The sequence below is a fragment of the Harpia harpyja genome, chromosome Z (genome assembly GCF_026419915.1).
Source record: "Harpia harpyja isolate bHarHar1 chromosome Z, bHarHar1 primary haplotype, whole genome shotgun sequence".
NCBI classification, from domain to species: Eukaryota; Metazoa; Chordata; class Aves; order Accipitriformes; family Accipitridae; genus Harpia; species Harpia harpyja.
In genome coordinates, this window is record NC_068969.1 from 112,731,056 (window position 1) to 112,750,911 (window position 19,856).

Below are 19,856 nucleotides of genomic sequence, written 5' to 3' on the forward strand. Positions count from 1 at the left end.
TTCCTCAATAAAATTTCAATACATATAAATACACATTTCAATAAAATCTGGGGAGGGGAAGAAGAATTTGCTCCAGATGTAAAACAAAACCAAATGTCATTGCCCTAATAAGCAACGAAGCTGGTGAAGGGTCTGGAGCACAAGTCTTATGAGGAGCAGCTGAGGGAACTGGGTTTTTTTAGCCTGGAGCAAAGGAGGCTGAAGGGAGACCTTATCGCACTCTACAACTACCTGAAAGGAGGTTGGAGCGAGGTGGGGGTCGGTCTCTTCTCCCAAGTAACAAGCGATAGGACGAGAGGAAAGAGCCTCAAGTTACACCAGGGGAGGTTTAGATTGGATATTAGGAAAAATTTCTTTACTGAAAGCGTTATCAAGCATTGGAATATGGGAACGTGGAACAGTGAAGTGGTTGAGTCACCATCCCTGGAGGAATTTAAAAGACGTGTAGATGTGGTGCTTAGGGACTTGGTTTAGTGGTGGACTTGGTAGTGTTAGGTTAATGGTTGGACTTGATGATCTTAAGGGTCTTTTCCAACCTAAATGACCCTATGATTCTGTGAGTCTAAATTGGTATTACCCAAGCACCCACCCTAGCAATTCTCCAGCCACCGTTGCTGCACCCTGCTGCGGGCTGATGGAGAAGGAGCCTGGGAGGACCCCACTAGGGTTTGGCAGGCTCTTTCCACGGGCTCCCTGATCACACGCGACTCCTGCAGGAATTCATCATTGCATACATTTCTTTGGCGACCCTGGGTTCCTCTCCTACTGCCCTAACACTCACCTCCAGAGAACGTTTACTGCTACGCTGATGGCAACCAACAGTAAGAGGCTTCCACTGAGAGACAACATGATAATGTCATAAGTAGACGGTGATGAAGCTTGAAGAGAGTATGGAAACCACAGGTGAGTTTTGCCAACAAATAGCTTTAAAGAAATGTAACCTTTTGTGAAATGAGCCCGGGGGGTCACAAACTGCAAATACTGATGGTCCTTCTGCTGCAAACCATGGATGCAGGGGGGTGACCAGCTCTGTCTTAGGAGGGTATTCCTGGGAACTGCTTTTCCTTCAAAAATCTCACAGCTCAGTTAATTAACTCATGGGTCTTTGTCTACCAAAGTACAAAGCAAAACTGCTTTGCAGGGCTGAGACTGAAACCCAGCCCTGTGGATCTCAGGGTGGAAAAGTCCACCCTGCACTGTTAGACCACAAAGTTATTCCACATATTCTCCACCTATTCACAGTAAAGCCATAGAAGGATCCTGAATCTTACCGTCTCTCTAGCCAGCACTTTCCATCCAATTCCACCCTTTTCAATCTGCTTCCATCTTTTTTTGCTCTTGGATTTAATTCCAAACTTAAAGGACCGAAACTTGGCTTACATCCCCCAGCTACCCCTGCCTCCAAGTGTACCACTCCTCTCTTCTGCTGCAACAGCTCCTTTTATTTCCACCATTCTTCCCTCTAAAACCCCAACAGAAAGGGGTCTAACGCAGCTGATTCATTCATTCCTTTTGAAGCCCATTCAACACTGTATCTGCTAATCTTACATACTTGATAACACTGCTGTTGCCTGGCGCCTCTCAGCAGTGTCACCACACAAATAAACACTGCAAAACTGATTTAAAATGCTAATGAAAACAAACAGGAGAGTAAAACACCTTCTTCCTTGGAAATCACCGTGCTGTGGAAACCTTCGCCACCAGCACGGACCATCCTGAAAAAGAAAGCCAAGAGACATTCAGATCGCAGTTTAATCAAAGTCAGCACTTTTATTTTAGATCCATTTATGAGGTCTGAGCATTTCACCATCTCTAATGTGACTTATCTTTACAACTTCCTTGTAAGATAGACTCTGCTATCACTGTTTTGCCGACTGGGGATCAAAGCAAGATGGGACAGATCCAAAAAGAATTTAATCTGACATCAAAAACCTGAATGTTTCTCTTAAGGCAACGAGCTTCCCCAGGTGCCTTGAGTTTGACTTTATGTTTGTCTATGGCATCTAATCTTGGCATGGACAAGCACATTGGCATCACACTCTAGCAAATCTAGCACATACTTTTATCTAATCCCAGCCAATATGCCCCAGGACACAGAGGGAAACTTTAGCAGAAAAGGTAACTGAGCCCAAGTTTCTCAAGCCGAGGTTATACCTTTTCTTTCACTACCTCCAGAAGTGGAGTTCTTAACTCCTGTAAAAAATCTCAGCCATCACGTAAGAAAGTAACTAGGAATGATCAACAACTAGATGGAAAAACGATGGAAGCCCAAAATACAATTTCTTGCTTTGTGGCAAATAACAATATTACTTTACCACAGCAATATTGTTTGTTGCCAAAACCCTCATCCAAGCACCGAGTTTGTCAAAATGGTGGGTGAAGCAAGCATGTGAGGCAGGGAGGGATCATGAACCTGCTGTCGAGACAGGGAAACTGAGGCTAACAATTTGTCTTACATCATTCAGAACAGTCTGTGGCATAGCTGGGAATTTCAAGCAGATCTCCTGCCTCTTGGTTTTATGCCTTCACCATGATAATATTCTTCTTGTAAAAGCTTAAAACTATGACATGCCTTATTACTGGAAAGTACAGTGGATAAAAAGCAAGTGCTCAAGTCAGATGCATGTGTCACCTTGTACTAATACTGCTGCACAGACACATAGACACACACACACATGCACACGCATATTCCCAGCTTGCATGTGTGACATGCAGATTTCCGATCATTATTTTATTCTATTCTAGCTCCTCTTCCAGAACAGAAATAAAATGTAGAGTCACAGGATGTAGCCTGATGACATCCAGTTAATAAACACAAGAATAAATTGTCTGCCAATACATTCTCAGGTATAAAAAGAGGTTGTATCTAAAGTCTTAGATGTTGCACTTTAAATTCTGCTTTCTTTGCATCAATAAGCTTAACTTAAAATGGAATTATTGTGAAAAATCTGTGTAGCCACAGGTTGCATAAGAAAAAAAGTGAGTGACTGAAGAAAATACAACCCCATAGGAAAAAAGCCCAGCCAAACCCATACTCACATTTACACAAAGAATGATATCAGCTCTGAAATGTTGCTCAGACTGAAATACTCTGTATGACATAGAATTGTAGAATCACAGAACTGTTAGGGTCGGAAGGGACCTCTAAAGGTCATCTCGTCCACCCCCCCTGCCACGAGCAGGGACATCTTCCACTAGATCAGGTTGCTCAGAGCCCCGTCCAACCTGACCTGGAATGTTCCCAGGGATGGGGCATCTCCCACCTCTCTGGGCAACCTGTGCTGGTGTTTCACCACCCTCATTGTAAAACATTTCTTCCTTCCATCTAGTCTGAATCTGCCCTCTTTTAGTTTAAAACCACTACCCCTTGTCCTATCGCTACAACCATTACCCCTCCTATCGACATGAATCAGAGGGACCTGCAACAACAACTACTTTTATAAAGCTTGGACAGTAAAAGCAGGCAGCATCATTTTGTAGCTAAGTAGACTGTCCAGGCTTTGCCTCTTATCCATCAGTGCCTGTCTCTGTGAATTAACTGAAATGTTGGCCCAGAAGCTGTTTCACGATCTCATGTGAAATTTCTGCTGGTGCAAGGAGAGCTGGGCTGAGGGTTACTGAAAATGGAAGATCACTTGCTTACTACAGAGTTCTCCAGCCCCCCGTGATACAATCCCTTTTTGTCACATCAGTAAGAAGTCCTAAGGAGCACTTGAGTCTTGCCATTCAGCTTGAAAAAAAGTAAAGAAAACAAGACATGGTAATTTAAATCTAGAGCAGAATAAGATCACAAATTTCTGGATTACCTTGTGACTGCTGGAGGTCCTTCCATCAGCATCATGCTGGTAAGATCATGCATGAAAGTAAAGCTGGTCTGAAAGGTTTCAGACTAATCGCTCCCTTCATTTGCCTCTGTTGATTGCTTTCTTCTCTCCGTGGTTTTTATTAGGGCAGAAGAATCTCGTCCGTTTATAGCCAATCAAAAAAGCGTGGAGGTGGATCAAGGAGAGGCTTTACTCACCATCCTTTTGTTAAGCAGCTCCTTTCACGATCTTTCTGGTGGAGCAGGAGACACAGCTGGACTCCACCTAGAAGCCTGCCAGGGCTTCCGTGGAGCACTGGACTCCTTCTGGCATGCTACGATTGCATGAACTCCTCCAGCAAAACTGCCCCTGTAGCTTGCGTTCAGGAGTCACTGCCGAAACATGCCATGTCCCGAGAGCGGTGCCTTTGGGTCTCCTCCAGCAGGCTGGGTGGAGAGGGCAGGCAGCCCTGTGGTTCGGGTCCTCTCCGGGCAAGGGAACCCCACCAGCTGAGATGGCTCCTGGCCGAGGAGCGACTACGGGACCATGGTAAGTCTGAGCCCCGTCCTTGCTTTTTTGGTGTTACACAGACCGACCTGACTTTTCACACTGAAAGGAATGAGGTAGGATTTTAAGGAGCTGTTGTTGAGCTTTTAATTGGTGATGGCCAGTTGAGGGTTTGGTTTCAGACAGGCTTCATTTTGGTGTTTCTTGCAGCCTGGCTTAGCTGTTCTTCACTGCACCACGGGGAAGAGGATATCCTCAATCTCGCTCTGCAGCACCCACCTCTTCCCATACCTCCCTTAGGGAAGTCACATCTCCACAGACCTGGACCTTGGTTTGGTCTGCAAAAGCCCCTAGTCACTTACTGCCAGACTGGAGCTGAGGTGGCAACTGCACTTGAGTTATCTTGTGAAAAAATGCGATTACCTGCGCTTTGTGATCAGAGAAGGAGTGGTGCTCTAGGGTGGAGACTCCTTTTTTGTTAATACATTCACACAGAATACATTAATATACTCCAGATTGGCAGGTATTTAAAAATTAACAATAGAGATTGACGCATTTTTCTGCTGTGCCTAGATAAATAGCTGCAGAACAATTTCAGCTCCTCTTGCCTCACTGCTAGTATCAAACAGGACCAAAGCACCTCTCCAAATCCCCTGGAGATTGTTTGGCAGGGTTTCAGATGTCCACAGTCCAAATCACTGAACACATTTAGATAATGACCATGGCTGTGAATTTTTCTCTATGGCGTGAGAAACCAGTGAATGAACTACATTAAATAGATTTTACGGAGAGGTGAACATTGGAGAGCAGGCCTGCAGATACATGCAGGTATGTTCTTGGTTAAACCACACATCAATTATCTGTTCTGTACCATCCATAGAGGAGGACACTCGGTACGTAAGTACCTCTTCTCCCTTCTCCAGGGCACCACTGGCCTTTTATTTGGCTTTGAGCCAGAGCAAGCATGATGTTAAAAACTGTTTCCATGTTCTACATGCCACAAAAGACTTCCTGGGAAGGGAGGACTTTATATTCGGGCAGATGCCAGTGCTTTCCTTCTTTATCAAACAAATGGGAAGTTCAACCCAAAACCTAAATTGCTTTGTGCAACCCATTTGTGATTTTGAGTCTGATCTGAAGTTCACCAAAGTCAATGGGAGTCTCTTTACTGAATTCTGTGGTATTCAGACCGTGGCCCGAGGATAAAAGATGCTAAATACACAGCACACCTCACTCTTGCAAGCCACTGAACACCTACATAGTAGATCTCCATCTGTACGTGCCCAGTGTGAAGACATGATGGACGTGTCTGGGACACATTCTTCTCTGCAAACTTCTCTTGTGAATGGAAATTCACTTCATTGAACTTTCAGAGACATTAAGGAAAAAGCAATGGGATGCTTTGAATATACCTGAAAGGGATCTATAACATCTTAATTTTTCTTTCTTTTTTATCTCAGTATCTGCCTCACTCCAAACTCAGTTTTGTGGAGAAGCTGGAGATCACAGAGTGGGGAGCTGCAGTGGAGGAGTCAGCTCTTTTCCTGCAGGAACACCTTATCTCACGTGGATTGGGTGCAGTCCACCACTGCAAACTGCCAGCATAGATAAAATAAACCCAGTGAGACCAGGGCAACCAGCCAGGCGTGCACGTGGCCGCAGAGACACATGCCACAGGGCACAAGGATCTGAGCCATATGCAGGGCCTGAGCTCCTTAGTACGACTGTAGGTTATTTACCTGCTCTGGGATTTATCAGTGAATACTTGGCCAGTAGTTTGGAGATGAAACACTTCGTATCAGCGTATGTATCAAGGATAATCCTACTGTAGTGAAAAAGAGCCCTCTCAAAAATGTACTGAATAATCCAAGCCAGTTGAGTAAAATTGTTTCAAAATACAGTTAGAATCATAGAACGGGTTGGGTTGGAAGGGACCTTAAAGATCATCTAGCTCCAACCTCCCTGCCATGCTCATCTGGGCATAAATGCCATGGACAAACGCCTTAGAGGAGAAAAGCTACAGAAGATGATAGGAAAATAGTAAGATGTCCTACAGCAGCTCTCCCAACAGTTTTGCTTAAGCAGAGTGATTCTGCTCTGAAAGCCAGTGGGGTAAAAGTGGTTATCCAAGAGGGTCAGAGCAAATGCTAGGCTTTGTTTTTGTTAATTCCTTGTGGCTACAGCCTAAAAAATACAGGTTTGCTGGGAAGGTGCTACTTTTTTGTACACTGCAAAATTTATACAAAACTTTTGGTACAACTGCCTTCAAGTTTTACATAAAAATTATGGGAAAGGAAGAATAAATTTTGAGGAAATCTGAACTTTAATGCCTCACAGAAGACAAAAGACACAGGAACAGTCAAGAGTTGATCAGTAGTACAAAAAAACCACAGAGATTTTATTTACTATTAATTAGCAGGGCCTTATCCTGCTTGCCATACCCAGTTCAGACAAAACTTCCAACTCTTCACTGTAATGCCTTTAATTGGTCTATTTGTGCAGAGATAACTTTTTAATAATAATCAAGGTATTTATTCATCAATATGATCGATCTCAAGAGCAGTAAATGCTCAGATATGCTGTCCGCTTCAAATAACTTGTTCATGATTCACTGGATTTCACCTGCCATTTCAGAACAAGGTCAACCAAAGGTAAAAAAGGTCTTTGAGGGAGATGGTTTGAAGGCACCTAAAAGTACGGTCCAGAGAGAAGGTCTGTTCCCGTGCTCTCGAGTAAGGGAAAGCACATACCTTCAAGCTTTTGCTTGGTGTACTTCTTCATCAACGTAAATAACTGGGCTGAAGTATCTCAGAAGCAAATGAGGTTCAGTCCTAAGTCCTGGAGAAGCACCACCATGTCGGAAGGACAGAACTCAGTTTGGAGATGTTGTGGGCAGTTCATGGAAACCCAGCTCTGGGGGGGAAAAAAAAGGACTGTCAATCGCTAATGAGCTTTTTGAATCTATTTGTTGTTCATTCAAGCACCCAGGAAAATTCCAATCACAGCTCAGTGTGTAGCCTGTGCTGTGGTTTTTGCCATTCTTGGGGGATTTTGATGAAAGAAAGGCTAAAACTAAGATCTGTAATACAGCTATTACCTTTTGCCTCCCTTGTGGTAACAGCTGTAGAAGTGGTATTTGGTCAGCTAAGCAGGTTTCTTAAAGGTGTTAACAAGCTGCACGTCATGTGTAAGAAAAGCTGAATGTTTATTTTCCACACTAACACGACATTCATTTTATATTAAGGACAGCAACAATACAGGCTACCCTATACCAGTAAATTAACCATGGCTGGGAGCATTCCCACGTGGCACCGAAGAGCTGCACCCACACCACAAAACCCTTACCTTTCGGCTCGGGGTGGCCGCATCCAGGCTGCCAGCGGGAAAGGCTGCGGGGTCTGGGTTGACTCGCCATCCATGCCGGGAACTGCTCCCCAGGACATCGGTGGGCTCAAACACAACCCTGCCAGGGGTCACTGCAACAATTTAACTATATAGGTGAGTTCAAGTACAGGGGAACGTTAGTATAGACACCGCCTTAGCATATGTATACCACACATACAACCGTATCAACTACTGGGTAAATCATCCAGTATCCTTTTTTTTCTTTCTTTATGACGCCAGCTGGTGGAAATGTTGAGGGTTGAGTCTGTGAAACACAAGGGTTTAATGGGATCCTCATCAATTTAACATGTACAAACTTTGGCACAAGAGGAAAGCAAACAAAAAGCAACCGGTGATAAGACGCTTCCTTGGGTGTTTACCGAAGCAGATTTGTTTAGGCGGTGGCTGCTCTGTGTTTGTTTTCTAGGATCACATTCTTGAGCTTTATCAGCGTGAGAGATGATTTTTTAATTCAAAACACACCATTCATGCTTAATTCTGAGACATACGTTCCATCTTAACATTGGCACTTATGGTGTCTAAATCAGTTACAAACCAGACAAGTGGTGTTTCCATTTCCTGACTGGGGAGTTTAGCGTAACGAACCAAGTGCAAACTGGACATTTCAAGTTAGAATGTTCAATTTGAAACCTATTTGTTGCATACCCATCCCGTCATTTGTGTGAACTATGCATTTAATACACGCTTTCACAACTTAACAACATACGGACGCACTACTTACTTGCTGTGGAAAGTCACTGGGGAACATGATGGTCTGAACACTGCTGAGCAGGGAGTAGAAAACAAATAAATCTGCTGTAGATCCTTCGTGTCTGCTCCTGGGCCTGAACAGGCTGGTTCTCAAATGGTGAGGGACAACAGGTTACTCTGCACGCCTGACCACATCCAGGAGCTCTGGCACTCAGAAGCCATTAGAGCAGTGATTTCTTATTGAGCAACGGGATTACTTTATGTCTGGGCAAAATTTTTGATCTATAGTGGTGAGACATTTTACCACCACGCTACAGTCAAGTTCATTCATCACCGAAAATATCATCATGTCACTCCGTACTATAATCTATATAGTATCCTGTATCCTGAATAGTCTACGCAGCTAATTCTCCACCTCAAAAAGGATATAGCTGATGTGGAAAAGGCACAGGAAGCCTACAAAGCTGTGGGACTGCTTCTGTTGGAGGGACGGCTACGACTCTTCGACCTGGAAAAAAGACAACCAGAAAGGCTTAATAGATGCCTATGAAATCACAACTGGCATGGAGAAGGTGGACAGGGATTGCCAGTAGTCAATCGGCAGCTGGTCTCACCTGGTACAAAAAGCCCAGGGCACAAAATGAGGCTAACAGGCAGCAGCTCCGAACAGCAGAAGCTGTTGGTTTTTTAACTCACAACCTGTATTTAAGCTGTGGAGCTTATTGCCATAGGATGCTGTAAGCTGCTAAAAGTGTGCCTAGGTTTTAAAAAGTCACTGGACGATTTCATGGAAATAAAAATCCATTGAGGGTTATTAAAAACAAGACATCATGTCTAGATCAGAAAACCCATGAGCCGTAAATCATTAAGACGCTAAAACAATATTCTGGGAATGTCTCTCTAACTGCTTGCGTGCTTTTACAAAGTATCTGATTTCATCTACTATTGGGAACAGGGTACTAGCACAGATGAACTTTTGGTCTGACCTGGTCCAGCTTTTCTGGTGCTTTCATTGCTTTTTTCCACGCTACAAAAGCCATAATGCTGCCAGTTCAGCAAGTCTTGTGTTTGAGTCTTGTCAGCTCACCTACTACAGGAGCAAACTACACAGGGAAGGGCACAAAAACAGGCTGTGCCCTTCCTCCCCTGCCTTCCAGATCTGTCAGGCTGCACCAAGGAACCGTAAAGCCAGCTGGTTTAATCTCCCGAAGACTTGTTGGGAACGAGGGGAATATTGAAAGAGCAACTTCGCGACACATCCAAATGCCGGGAGTGGCTGAAACCGCTTTCAGATGCTGGTGGTGCTGTATTGGCGTGGACGGTCTTCTACACAGTCGTATGCTCGGGGGTGACACCGTGCTTGGGACTGAGACCTTTTGCATGAAGACGAATTTCACTCAGGAAAGCCCTGGCAATCGGGCTGTTGCACATCATCAGGAAAAGACCTGGAAGACTACAGCTGCGGTCTTCGGAAGTCAACTGACTTTGGCATGTCTCCCTTTATTTCTGTGGGTCCACAAGGCACTTCCTGAAATTCCACTAAATGTACTTCCAAACATTTTCTAAATAACCAGAGGCAGAGGATTTCTGCCATGAAATACTTCAACATGTTATTTGTGAATTAAAATACTTCTAAAAAGGTATTGTTGGGGATAAATTTCCCAGTTCTTTTCTTTAGTGGAGGAAGCATAGCATTAAATTACAGGGAAGCTCAACTATTATCTCATAGTTTTCTTTTTTTTATTATAGACTTTTTATCCACATGAATGATAAAGAAACTACAACAGAGTTAAATACCTTTTTTGATAACAGTGATTATATTCTTAATTACACTCAATATTAAATTGTAAAATATTTCCAGAGGAGTACAATCGTAATTCATACAGCAGGCAAAATACCAGAGGAGGAAAGGGCCGAGGGAGAGGGGTGTGACAATTTCCAGTCTGCTTTTAAAAAGCACTGTGTATGGCTAACGCTGCTCCATCCATCCATCCATCCACCCATCCATCCATCCAAATGTGGTTCTGGCCCATCTGGTAAGACGCGCATTTCTTTCCATAAAACAATCACTATTCAAAAGCAAAAGATGAACTGGCAGATGTTGTCAGTGTTTGTGGCGCTGAAAGGATCCGCAGTTCCTTTCACAGCTTATCTGTACGATTCATCGAAAGCATTTTCTCTATCAAGTTCAGTAGTCCTTCTAAAAACACAAAGACTTAAACTTTGGTACCACCAAAAAAGATCCAGGACAGGCATTTTTTGATTTTTTTTTTGTTGTTTTGTTTTTACTAATAAATGGCTGCTACATTCTATTTTACATGGTTGTCCATGATGCTTTGAGGTCACTTGTCCTTGGGTTCAGAGGAACCTGATTTGTTTGTTCTTTAAATTCCCAAGCCCTTCCATTTTCTCAGTCTTTACACAAGTCAGGTTTCTGAGTGGTGGGTTGCAACTTACAAGGTAACAGCTGCAAAAGATCCTGTGCTTCTGGGAATAAAAAAAAAAACAAAATGTTACCAACACTAAGCCCAAGTTTGAGATTTCTTAACTCACAGAATTACAATATTTATTTACAATCCTTGAAAAAGGGATACATGTAAGTCACCTGCTCCACCAGCATCCTCTGAGACTTTGCTAGTTAGTATCTGTAGAGTCATGTGTAAATACTCTCATTAAAGAAGAAGTGCAAATTGTAACTGGCTGAAGTATGACTAAACACAAGACCTGCTGTGGAAAGGAACACGAAGCCCTACAAGGGTAGCCGAGAAACACAGAGCATTAATTGAGTGGTTGCTCTGCAACACACAGGGTCTTCACCCCCTTGGTGTACTGTGTGGCTATGTATGTGCACACACATTTCTTCTTGAGGCAACTCTTTTCTGCTTGGCACATTGAGTATCTGAAATTGCTCCTGAACAATATAGTTGCGATTCTCTGCTTGACTGATTTAGCTTAGCAGTTAAGTAACAACTAATCTTTCAAAAGCACTAGGGCCTACTTAGAGAAATCCCTGTTGTCTGCAGGGATGGTGTGCCACTGGAAACAAAAACAGCATGAGAAACGCATCCATCCTTCACACTCTCAGCAAAGAAGCAGGAAATGCTCGTAGCTGTGATGCCAGCACCTTCCTTGCAGGGATTGTCAGCTGATGAAAACATGATGCTGGGAACAAACGGTGCTGTTCATCTGATGCTGCCATCCTCGGGCAGACTTTTATTGTAGATCAGTGCTTTGGACAAGGCGCTCAGGGCAGAACCCGCTGCTTCTCATCTGAGGAGGCATACTGTTTTATTCAGGATATTAATATCACGGAAGTTATTTTAAAACAGTGCTCAGATTAATGTAGACTCAACTGGAAAATGCTTGCAGTCAGTAAGAAAGTATGCAAAAGAGACCAACTTGATGCTTAGATTAATCTCCTTATCTCAGTGGGTGGAGCTCCAGGCCACAGACACTGGTTATCTGGTTAATCTATACTTACTCCTAAAGTTTTTAAGTATCTGCTTCTTCCATAGCTCAGGCAAACCTCCATCATCTATACCATCAAACCCTTCTCAGATGCCCCAGACTTTCTCTTGAATACCTCTCCTTTGTGCATTACTGAGATCTCTACATATGAATAGCTCTTGTTTTTCTAATCCATCTACTCCACCTCAGGGATTTTTTTCAGTGAATCCACAAGCCAGATTTCATAGCGTAATACAGTAGCAGGGCTACCGGCTTTTTGCCTCTCTGTCTCCAAGCTCTAATCTTCTCATTTTACCAGAAAAAAAAGAGAATGTTGTTTAAATGTTAAGGCTTTAGCCCATGAAACTGGAATCTCCCAAGCCATTGATGATGGAGACAGTGTTTCTTCTAACTGAATGCTTCTAAAAAACACTCCTGAAAAATGCAGTGTTGGGTTTAGGAAGATCCTGCACAGGGGCAGCAGGGTAATTGCCATCTGCAGGAGACTGAACTAAGGAAGATAGTGTCGGTGTAGTTCTGTAAAGCTCCCAAAATGCACTGCTGTCTCCTGAAGCTGAAGAAGCTCCATTATGGGAAGAAAAATCCATCCCTACCTGCCCATGCGCGAACTTTTACTGCATTGTGAATGCCAAGGTATTTCCCTCCTGCCACTGAAGGTACCTGACCTTGACACCACTTTCCAGTGCCACAGAGTAGAAGCACATGCTCAGGTGATTAGGCTTGGATTCACCCAACGGTCAACTCTCAACACTATGGCCTACCCCTGTGAAGCCTCGTAATTCCTGTGACGTGTCAGTTATCAGCTCTAGACTGTAGCACACCACCTCCACAGACAGAGCTTTTAGACCAGAATCAGTAACATCAAGCAACAGAACGATCCTCTTACTCTTGCAATGGCTGCAAAGAAAAACACGACGGCCAGGTCAGGCAGAATCAAGTCTCTTCTTTCACAAGCTCACCTTTAGCTTTTGCTGAGGTGTGCACCGAGCTTTTCTTTCCTGATCAAGCTTGCTGCATAGGGAATCTGCAATGACACAGAAACAAAGCCACTGCTTTAAGCCAAGGTTTGTCTAACGAAACATCTAAGCTGGAGTCCCTGCAAATGAAAGGTTTTGTTTGCCTCCCTATATCATCTTAGGAAACAGTGCCTTAAATTAAAGGATTGAACTCTTTACAAAACTACAAGAATGTTGAAGCAGAAATAAAATAAAATTAAAACAACAGAAGGATCTTAAAATCCAATGTAAAAGATGTCTCCCAATGTTTTGCTTCTATCAGTTGCTGACAAAAAGTAAAGCCACCACCCATTCTGCTACCTGTGAGATGACAAACATCAGCTGTCTGTAACAGAGCAGGCAACACACTGATCTCCACACAGCCGAAATACAGCAGGCTGGGAGTATTCAACTTCATATATTTATATCACCATAATTAGGAAATTCATAATAGTTATGTCTGACTTGCACCAATCTGAGCGAAGCCACTGAAGTGGAACAAATAATTAAAGAAAAACAGAGAACATAGGCATATCAGGGAACATAGTTATATTTAGAAACAAAGTGGGATGATGTGCTCACTGGCTACTGGGAATACAGTACGGGGCTGCTCTTTTTCATTGCTGGGCCTTTAGAATGCAACAAAACTAAATTGCTCTGAGATTTCTCCATAGCTGGGAATCCAAGTGACTACAAATTCACTATTCTTTGATGCTGCCTCTTGGAGGGACTGTTGGAGGAATTCAGGTTGGGATCAGAAAATCTATGTCCCTACGCTCCTAGGCGCTGCTGCACACCGAGGTGACCTGCTTCTGCTGTCAGGCACTCCAGAATATATTCACAAATAATGTCGAATATGTTACTACAAGCTGAAAAATAGGCTGGGCTGAAGTCAGGAGCAAGGCCTTAAGCTGCACAAACAGCAAAAGGAACAGACAGGCAAATGCACAGAGTTCAAGCAACCTGCTACACACACCTAATAACATACTAGAAGCATGTGAATTTGCATCCATATCCACCGACTATATACCTAACATGCGTTCTTGTCCATCCCCGTTTTGGTTTTAATTACATTATGCCCACAGTATGTGAGGATGTTTCTGTGAGTTGTGCTCAGTGTGTCTCTGGGCCGGTGTGAAGCGCAGTATCCGCAGTGTCATCTTTCCATCCCCGCCTTCCTTAACATGGAAAAGAGCAGGGAAGGCTCAGGATGAGAGGAAAGAAAGGGGCATCTGCAGCTCAGGAGCTAACCCTTTCATGTCTCCAGACAATCTGATGGAAAGCAGCAGCACCAGAAAGCAGCACTGTCTGCAGAGATGAGCTGTCTGGCTCAATGAAAGCAGAAGGCTTTCACAGGGGCATGCTGCTTCCCCCACTACATAGACCTCGGAAAAAGGGAATGTGTGTACATGAACTGAGAGGATCAAACTACTGATGACCTGAAAAGACCCAGGATCCAGGTGTTTTGCCTGACTACTCTTATAAACTCTTACCCTTGACAGAAGCTAAAAGCTATCAGGAAGCTTGCTACCAGATCCCCCCCAAAAAACCAGAGCTCTCCCCTTCACCAGGTCCTCGAACAGAGCTGCCTTCCAGGGCATGGTCTTTGCAAAGGCTGGAAAACTCCTCTCCAAACTGTAGCAGAGAGGAGTATGCAAAGAAACTGTTTACCTGATCACCCATTTCCATGGTTTAGATTCAAAAGGGAGCTACAAACAACCTGCCTGAATAAGCACATTTCAGCTGAGACCCATGATGCTTCACCAACTGCTTTCTTCCTCTTTCCCACTCACAAGGGCCAACAGGCAACATCAGTTTGCATGGCCGCCAATTATATAGGACATCTCCCAAGCCGTACTGACCTAGATAATACAAAGGGGTACATTCTGTCAGAAATTAACTGTTCTTAATCCACTTCTCTGCTATATTTGGCACATCAGCGTCTGTTCAATGTGTGTTGGTTTATCCATCCTCCTGGTAATAAATGAAACTGGGAGAGGTAGGTGTTCAATAGGGAAATGACTACTTTCTCAATGAGTTAAATCACCTACAATGTCATCTCCTACTTTTGTTATTGGAAGAACATTTGGTAACTCTGGTGCTGTGGTGGAACGGTATTAAGGGCTCTTCATGACAATACAGTCCCCTTTTGTGCATCCACGGTGACTGTTGCGATGAAGATAGGATCGGCACGCAAATGGGCATGAAGATCCCATGTGTGGCCCTTATCAAACGGCGTACACCCCTGCCAGCAATAACAGAAGTGCAGATAGTTCGGTTTTAAGTAGCAAGCGATCGGTTTCTTATGACTAAGTCCACATTAATAGGAAATACATCACAATGGGAGCAGATCTGCAGGGTGCAGGAGAAAGACCCAGTGTCCACACTGCATTTCTCTTGGTTTTTTTTTCTTCAGGCTAGCTCTAGTCTAGTCCCAGGTACTGATCACCCATTAAGAGCTACAGCACACTCCTGTGTGCACTCCTGGAACACGTTCCCGTTTGCTTTGTCTGGAAGGAATCCAGTTTGCAAGCTCCAAGTCTGCTCCACAACACAAACCAAAGCACAGAGAAGCAGACAGGATTGAGGATTCATTTCTAAAGCGCACGTCTGATCCCTGTAACACTTGGCCATCAAAGCAGCTTCTGTACACGATCCTCTTTTGGAGATTTCACCTTTGCATCCCATCTCTAGGTGGGTACACAATGACACATCACCCTGACTTCTGCTGCTTGAAGAAGGGATCTTCAGTACCCCAAAACACTATTATCAGGTACTTAGTTAAACAATTCTCATTTCCAGAGAGTGTACTTGAGACCTCAGTCAGAACACTGTCCAGCCAAGACAGCCCTTCCAAATGCAAAGCATATTTATGCAGAAAAGGAGAGAGATGTGCAGCTGAACTGCCACTGGAAAACTACAGTCTCTGCACACATGGTGCTTCTGGATAGAACAATGCGTGGGATTAAGCAGAAGAAAAAGCATGCACTGAGCCTTTGACAGCTGGAGGAGGAATCTAAGTGCCAACGGCATGCCTTAGAGCATGAGTTTCCACTATTGCCCTGTGAAAGTATTTATAGCTGTGTGGGCTGAGTTCAGAGACTCTTCCCTCCCGGGTGGGTATTGGCATGTGCTCAGCACAGCGTACTGCTCTGCACAGGATGCAAGGCAATAGAGAGTCACAGCTGGAGCATGCAGTCTCAATCCTACGTATTTTTAAGTAGTGAAAAACACTAATACCATAGAAAAAGGATTTTCCACACAGGCAATAGCAGAGGCTGGCTTGTGGCGCTCTGGTACATATGCATCCACATTTGATCAGAATTTCTGTAGATTCTAAAGGAAAGCAAGCTTTTACTTCTGTTTTTAATAACTAGTAATTCTACAAGGCATGCTTTTTCTTTAACATTTGAATTTACTGGAGAAAGAAGCACAGCTCCATCCTATTAACCCAAGGCACACCCAAATGCATTGTCAAGATACAAGTTTCACTCACCTGTCTTAAAAAAGCAGACAGTGGCAAACAAAATCCTGCTGAAAATAGTGCTTGTCAGCTCACTTTTCTGTACACAGTCAGGGATATGTATGCTACCTTTGGCATCAAAAGGACATATTCCCAATTTGTGCCACTAAATCTGGAGGGGAACTCCACCAAAAAAATCAAATTAAGATAACAGAACATATAGAAACAGACCTGCAGTATCATCCCAACTGCTAAAGCACAGAAGAAGAAATTAATGAGAAAAAATATAAACATCTCTCTGTTTTGGGAGCGGGGGCAAAGTAATGAAATCTGCTTTGGAGTCTGCAAGACATGGTAAACACCGAGTTCCAGAAATGCTCTTTTACCTGTTATTATCTGGGTGTCAGTGGACAGGCACTTCACCACAAGATGCAGCTCAAGAAATCCAAAAGCTGCTGAACCAACGTTTGCATCTAATGTTCTTGTCAAGGTCAATCAATCTAGCTGGACCACTTTAAGCAGAGGACCAAAACAGAAATCCCAATAAAGCACTGCTATTTCCTATTTCCACTTTTTGAATATGGAGTGACAGGCATGCAGCGACCAAGATCTCCACACACAAAAATGCGGGTATTCCTTGTTTGTATAATGAATACATTAGCTGTACAAAGCACCTACATTCCATATACAACCTAAAATAGGAATTAAACCTACTGGTGCTTTTCTTAATTACAGTAGGACCCAGAGGAACATGATCTCATACCTCTGAAGATCTACCAACATTACCACATGGTAGATTTTTTCTCCTTTTAAACACTCTGTATGAATCTTTAAAGATCAGGGTGAAAGATGATGCAGAGATAGAAACCAGTTTTGCAGGTAGATAGTTCCCAATTTATTTTATTGTCTGCCTCTGAAGAACACAGTGGATTCAAAGCAGCACTGAGAGTAGAAGAAGGCCATCAAACATGAGAGGAGTTCCAACTGGATCCAGTTCTGAGCTCTGAACATTATTATCAGCTCAAAGTTAGGCTAGTAAGGGCGAAGTCAGTTCATGGGAGTATAAATAAATTAAAAAACAAAAACCAGAAAACAAACACAACCAAACCAACACTTTCCACTTGAGCTGGAAATACAAGGGACTGCCTGAGCAATTCATGTTTCTAACATGTCTCAAAGACCTGCTGCCTTTCACCCCTACGTAAAATTAGTGGGATTGATCACTACCTGATCTTAGTTATCTAAACCACAATGGCAGGGTGACAAACACCACCTTAGCTTTTCCTGATGGACAAGTTACAACTGTGGTCAGCACTTCCTGGGAACCTACAAACTACTTGTAAGGGACCCCTGAAAGGACATTAAGAAAAGCTAGCCTGTTTACAGGAGCTTAAATTTGCTGCTTGGTGCTCTACTTCTCTGTGGCAATGTTTTAGAGGGGTTCACAAAAACATAAAAGGATAAAAATCATCATGCTGGGAATGCTGCTTCTGATCTTTTTCTCCCACCAGGCAGCTAGGAAGAAAGTTCATGCTTTTTAGATTTGATCCACCAACACGGTTGCTCAGAAGACAGTATCAGACAGATACAGAGTCTCAAGCAGGAGCTAACTCAGTACTTTGTTAGGATGGCTGGGCTGTCTTGACAGATGAATTCTGGTCACAGAACTCTAAAGGCAGGTGAACTGTTCTGAGGCTGTACCACATGTGGCATGTCAGAATCTACCCCAACCTGCTGGGCAGCGATTTCTTCTCAGTGGCCCTTTCTGTCCAGCTTAATAAAAGCAGCCAGACGATCCCTGCCTAAAGTAAAATATGACCTCCAAGTACACACGCTGTACTTAGCCAATTTGGGAGACAGCACTTTGTAGGAGGAAGCAGTGAAAAATGCATTCAGTGATTTAAGATCCATTTTCTTATTAAATATGACGATCGGTTGCTTCCTGGCACTTGGCCTAGAGCTTGGCACAAACAGGTTGCGATACTTCCTGGTAGCTGCTCCAGACACTCTGACCAACTCCTTTCTCAACAGAAATTGCTGATGGCCGCACAACGTCCCACTGCTCCAGCTACCTACCAAGCCAGGTTATGTCCAAAGAAGCCAACATCCATCACAGAGGATGTAACAGAACACGACCCACCCTCCATTTTCCCAGTGATCTGAGCCCGACTCCTGACTTTCAGGAAGCCATAAAGTATTTTTTTTTAAAAGTCCGGAGCAGACAGAGCATTAAAATAAAAGCCCATTGATTAAACATTGCTTTAACTGAGGCTTTTAATGAAGAATATTAAACCCAGGTCACTCCCAGGCGCTGGGGGTGCAGTGACTGCCGGGGAGCGGCAGAGGGCACCCGGAGCCCACACCAGCACCCCCGGAGCTGCCACCCCACTCAGCGCGGCCGCCCTCCACGCGTGGCGATTTATCATCGCCTTCTGCATTGCAGTTTCACAATGTCACCCAAGAACTGGGAGAAAAAAGCATTACGTTCCGTGGTCAGTACTGGCTGGGCACGAAGCACTACCTTCAAGCAATCCTTTTCCATCTAACATTCAGGTTACGTGGGCATTCGCACTAGAAAGTTTTCAAATACAATTATATTTGGTTAATTTTTTCATGCTTAGGGTCAGCTTGTAGTACTCCAGACATTTCTGACACATCAAACACGCCAAGGCTTATTTTAAAGTCTGACTACTCAGTTATGCAGCCTGAAGAATTCCAGTTCAGGGTGAGTGAAACTATCATTCTGGCAAAACCTGCCTCTGGTACCCACTGTTACAAAAGATGCGTTCATGATCATGCACGAGTCTTTAGGAAGGATTAATTCAAGTTCTATAATATTTCAGCGGTGAGAAGAGCCAAAAGAAGCTGACTCTGTGCATTTATATTGTTTGTAAAATTAAAAAAGCAATCATGCCAAGTTCTGTGGCTAGTTATACCAGTAAACTTTGAGTTTAATACTACAAAGGTATACACCTATGAAGCTGTAAGTAAAATTAAGATTTAAGTATGCATTAAACACTTCTCCTTTTCTATTTGCACTTCTATATTAAAAAGAAAATTATGTGTGGGCAGCTCTGTTAAAGCAATAGTACAGCATCCCGCATACATACACAACAAAACAACCTGCCCCTGTTAAAAACAAAACAACAAAAACAAACAAAAAAATCAAAAGTAACCATGCTTTTTGTGTATTCTGCACCAAAAGTTTTAATTCATCCATGCCATAGCCCAGGAAGGCCAAAGGAGTTCTATCGTTAGCACATTCAGCTCATTAATCTTAATTCCAGATATAAACATACAAAATATATTCACATGAATGAATTAAAGTAACTGCAGGGATTATGATATCAAAAGTGCTGACTCCATTTCAGTTATCAACGAAAACATCATTGAAGATTTCTGCACCTAGCTTGAACAAACACACTGGTTATTTGCAGCAGTCTCTCAGTTCTTCATATGCAAACATCCTTTTATTGGTCTCACTGACACACAACCTGCCTCACCGACATCCGGAGGGATACCCAA

At 43.4% G+C, this 19,856-nt stretch overlaps 1 protein-coding gene across 2 annotated transcripts in view; it reads right to left on the reverse strand.

The window, feature by feature from the left end:
* Positions 1-10,131: 10,131 nt before the first annotated feature.
* The window catches only part of SKOR2 (SKI family transcriptional corepressor 2), a 34,658-nt gene continuing 24,933 nt past the window's right edge, over positions 10,132-19,856 (reverse strand). For both annotated transcript variants that reach the window (XM_052777359.1, XM_052777360.1), the window contains exons 8-9: positions 12,833-12,897; positions 10,132-10,892 (exon numbers count right to left, since the gene is read on the reverse strand). In XM_052777359.1, the coding sequence (XP_052633319.1) occupies positions 12,835-12,897 (63 nt within the window). In that variant the 3' untranslated portion in view covers positions 10,132-10,892; positions 12,833-12,834. The remainder of the gene's footprint in view (positions 10,893-12,832; positions 12,898-19,856) is intronic.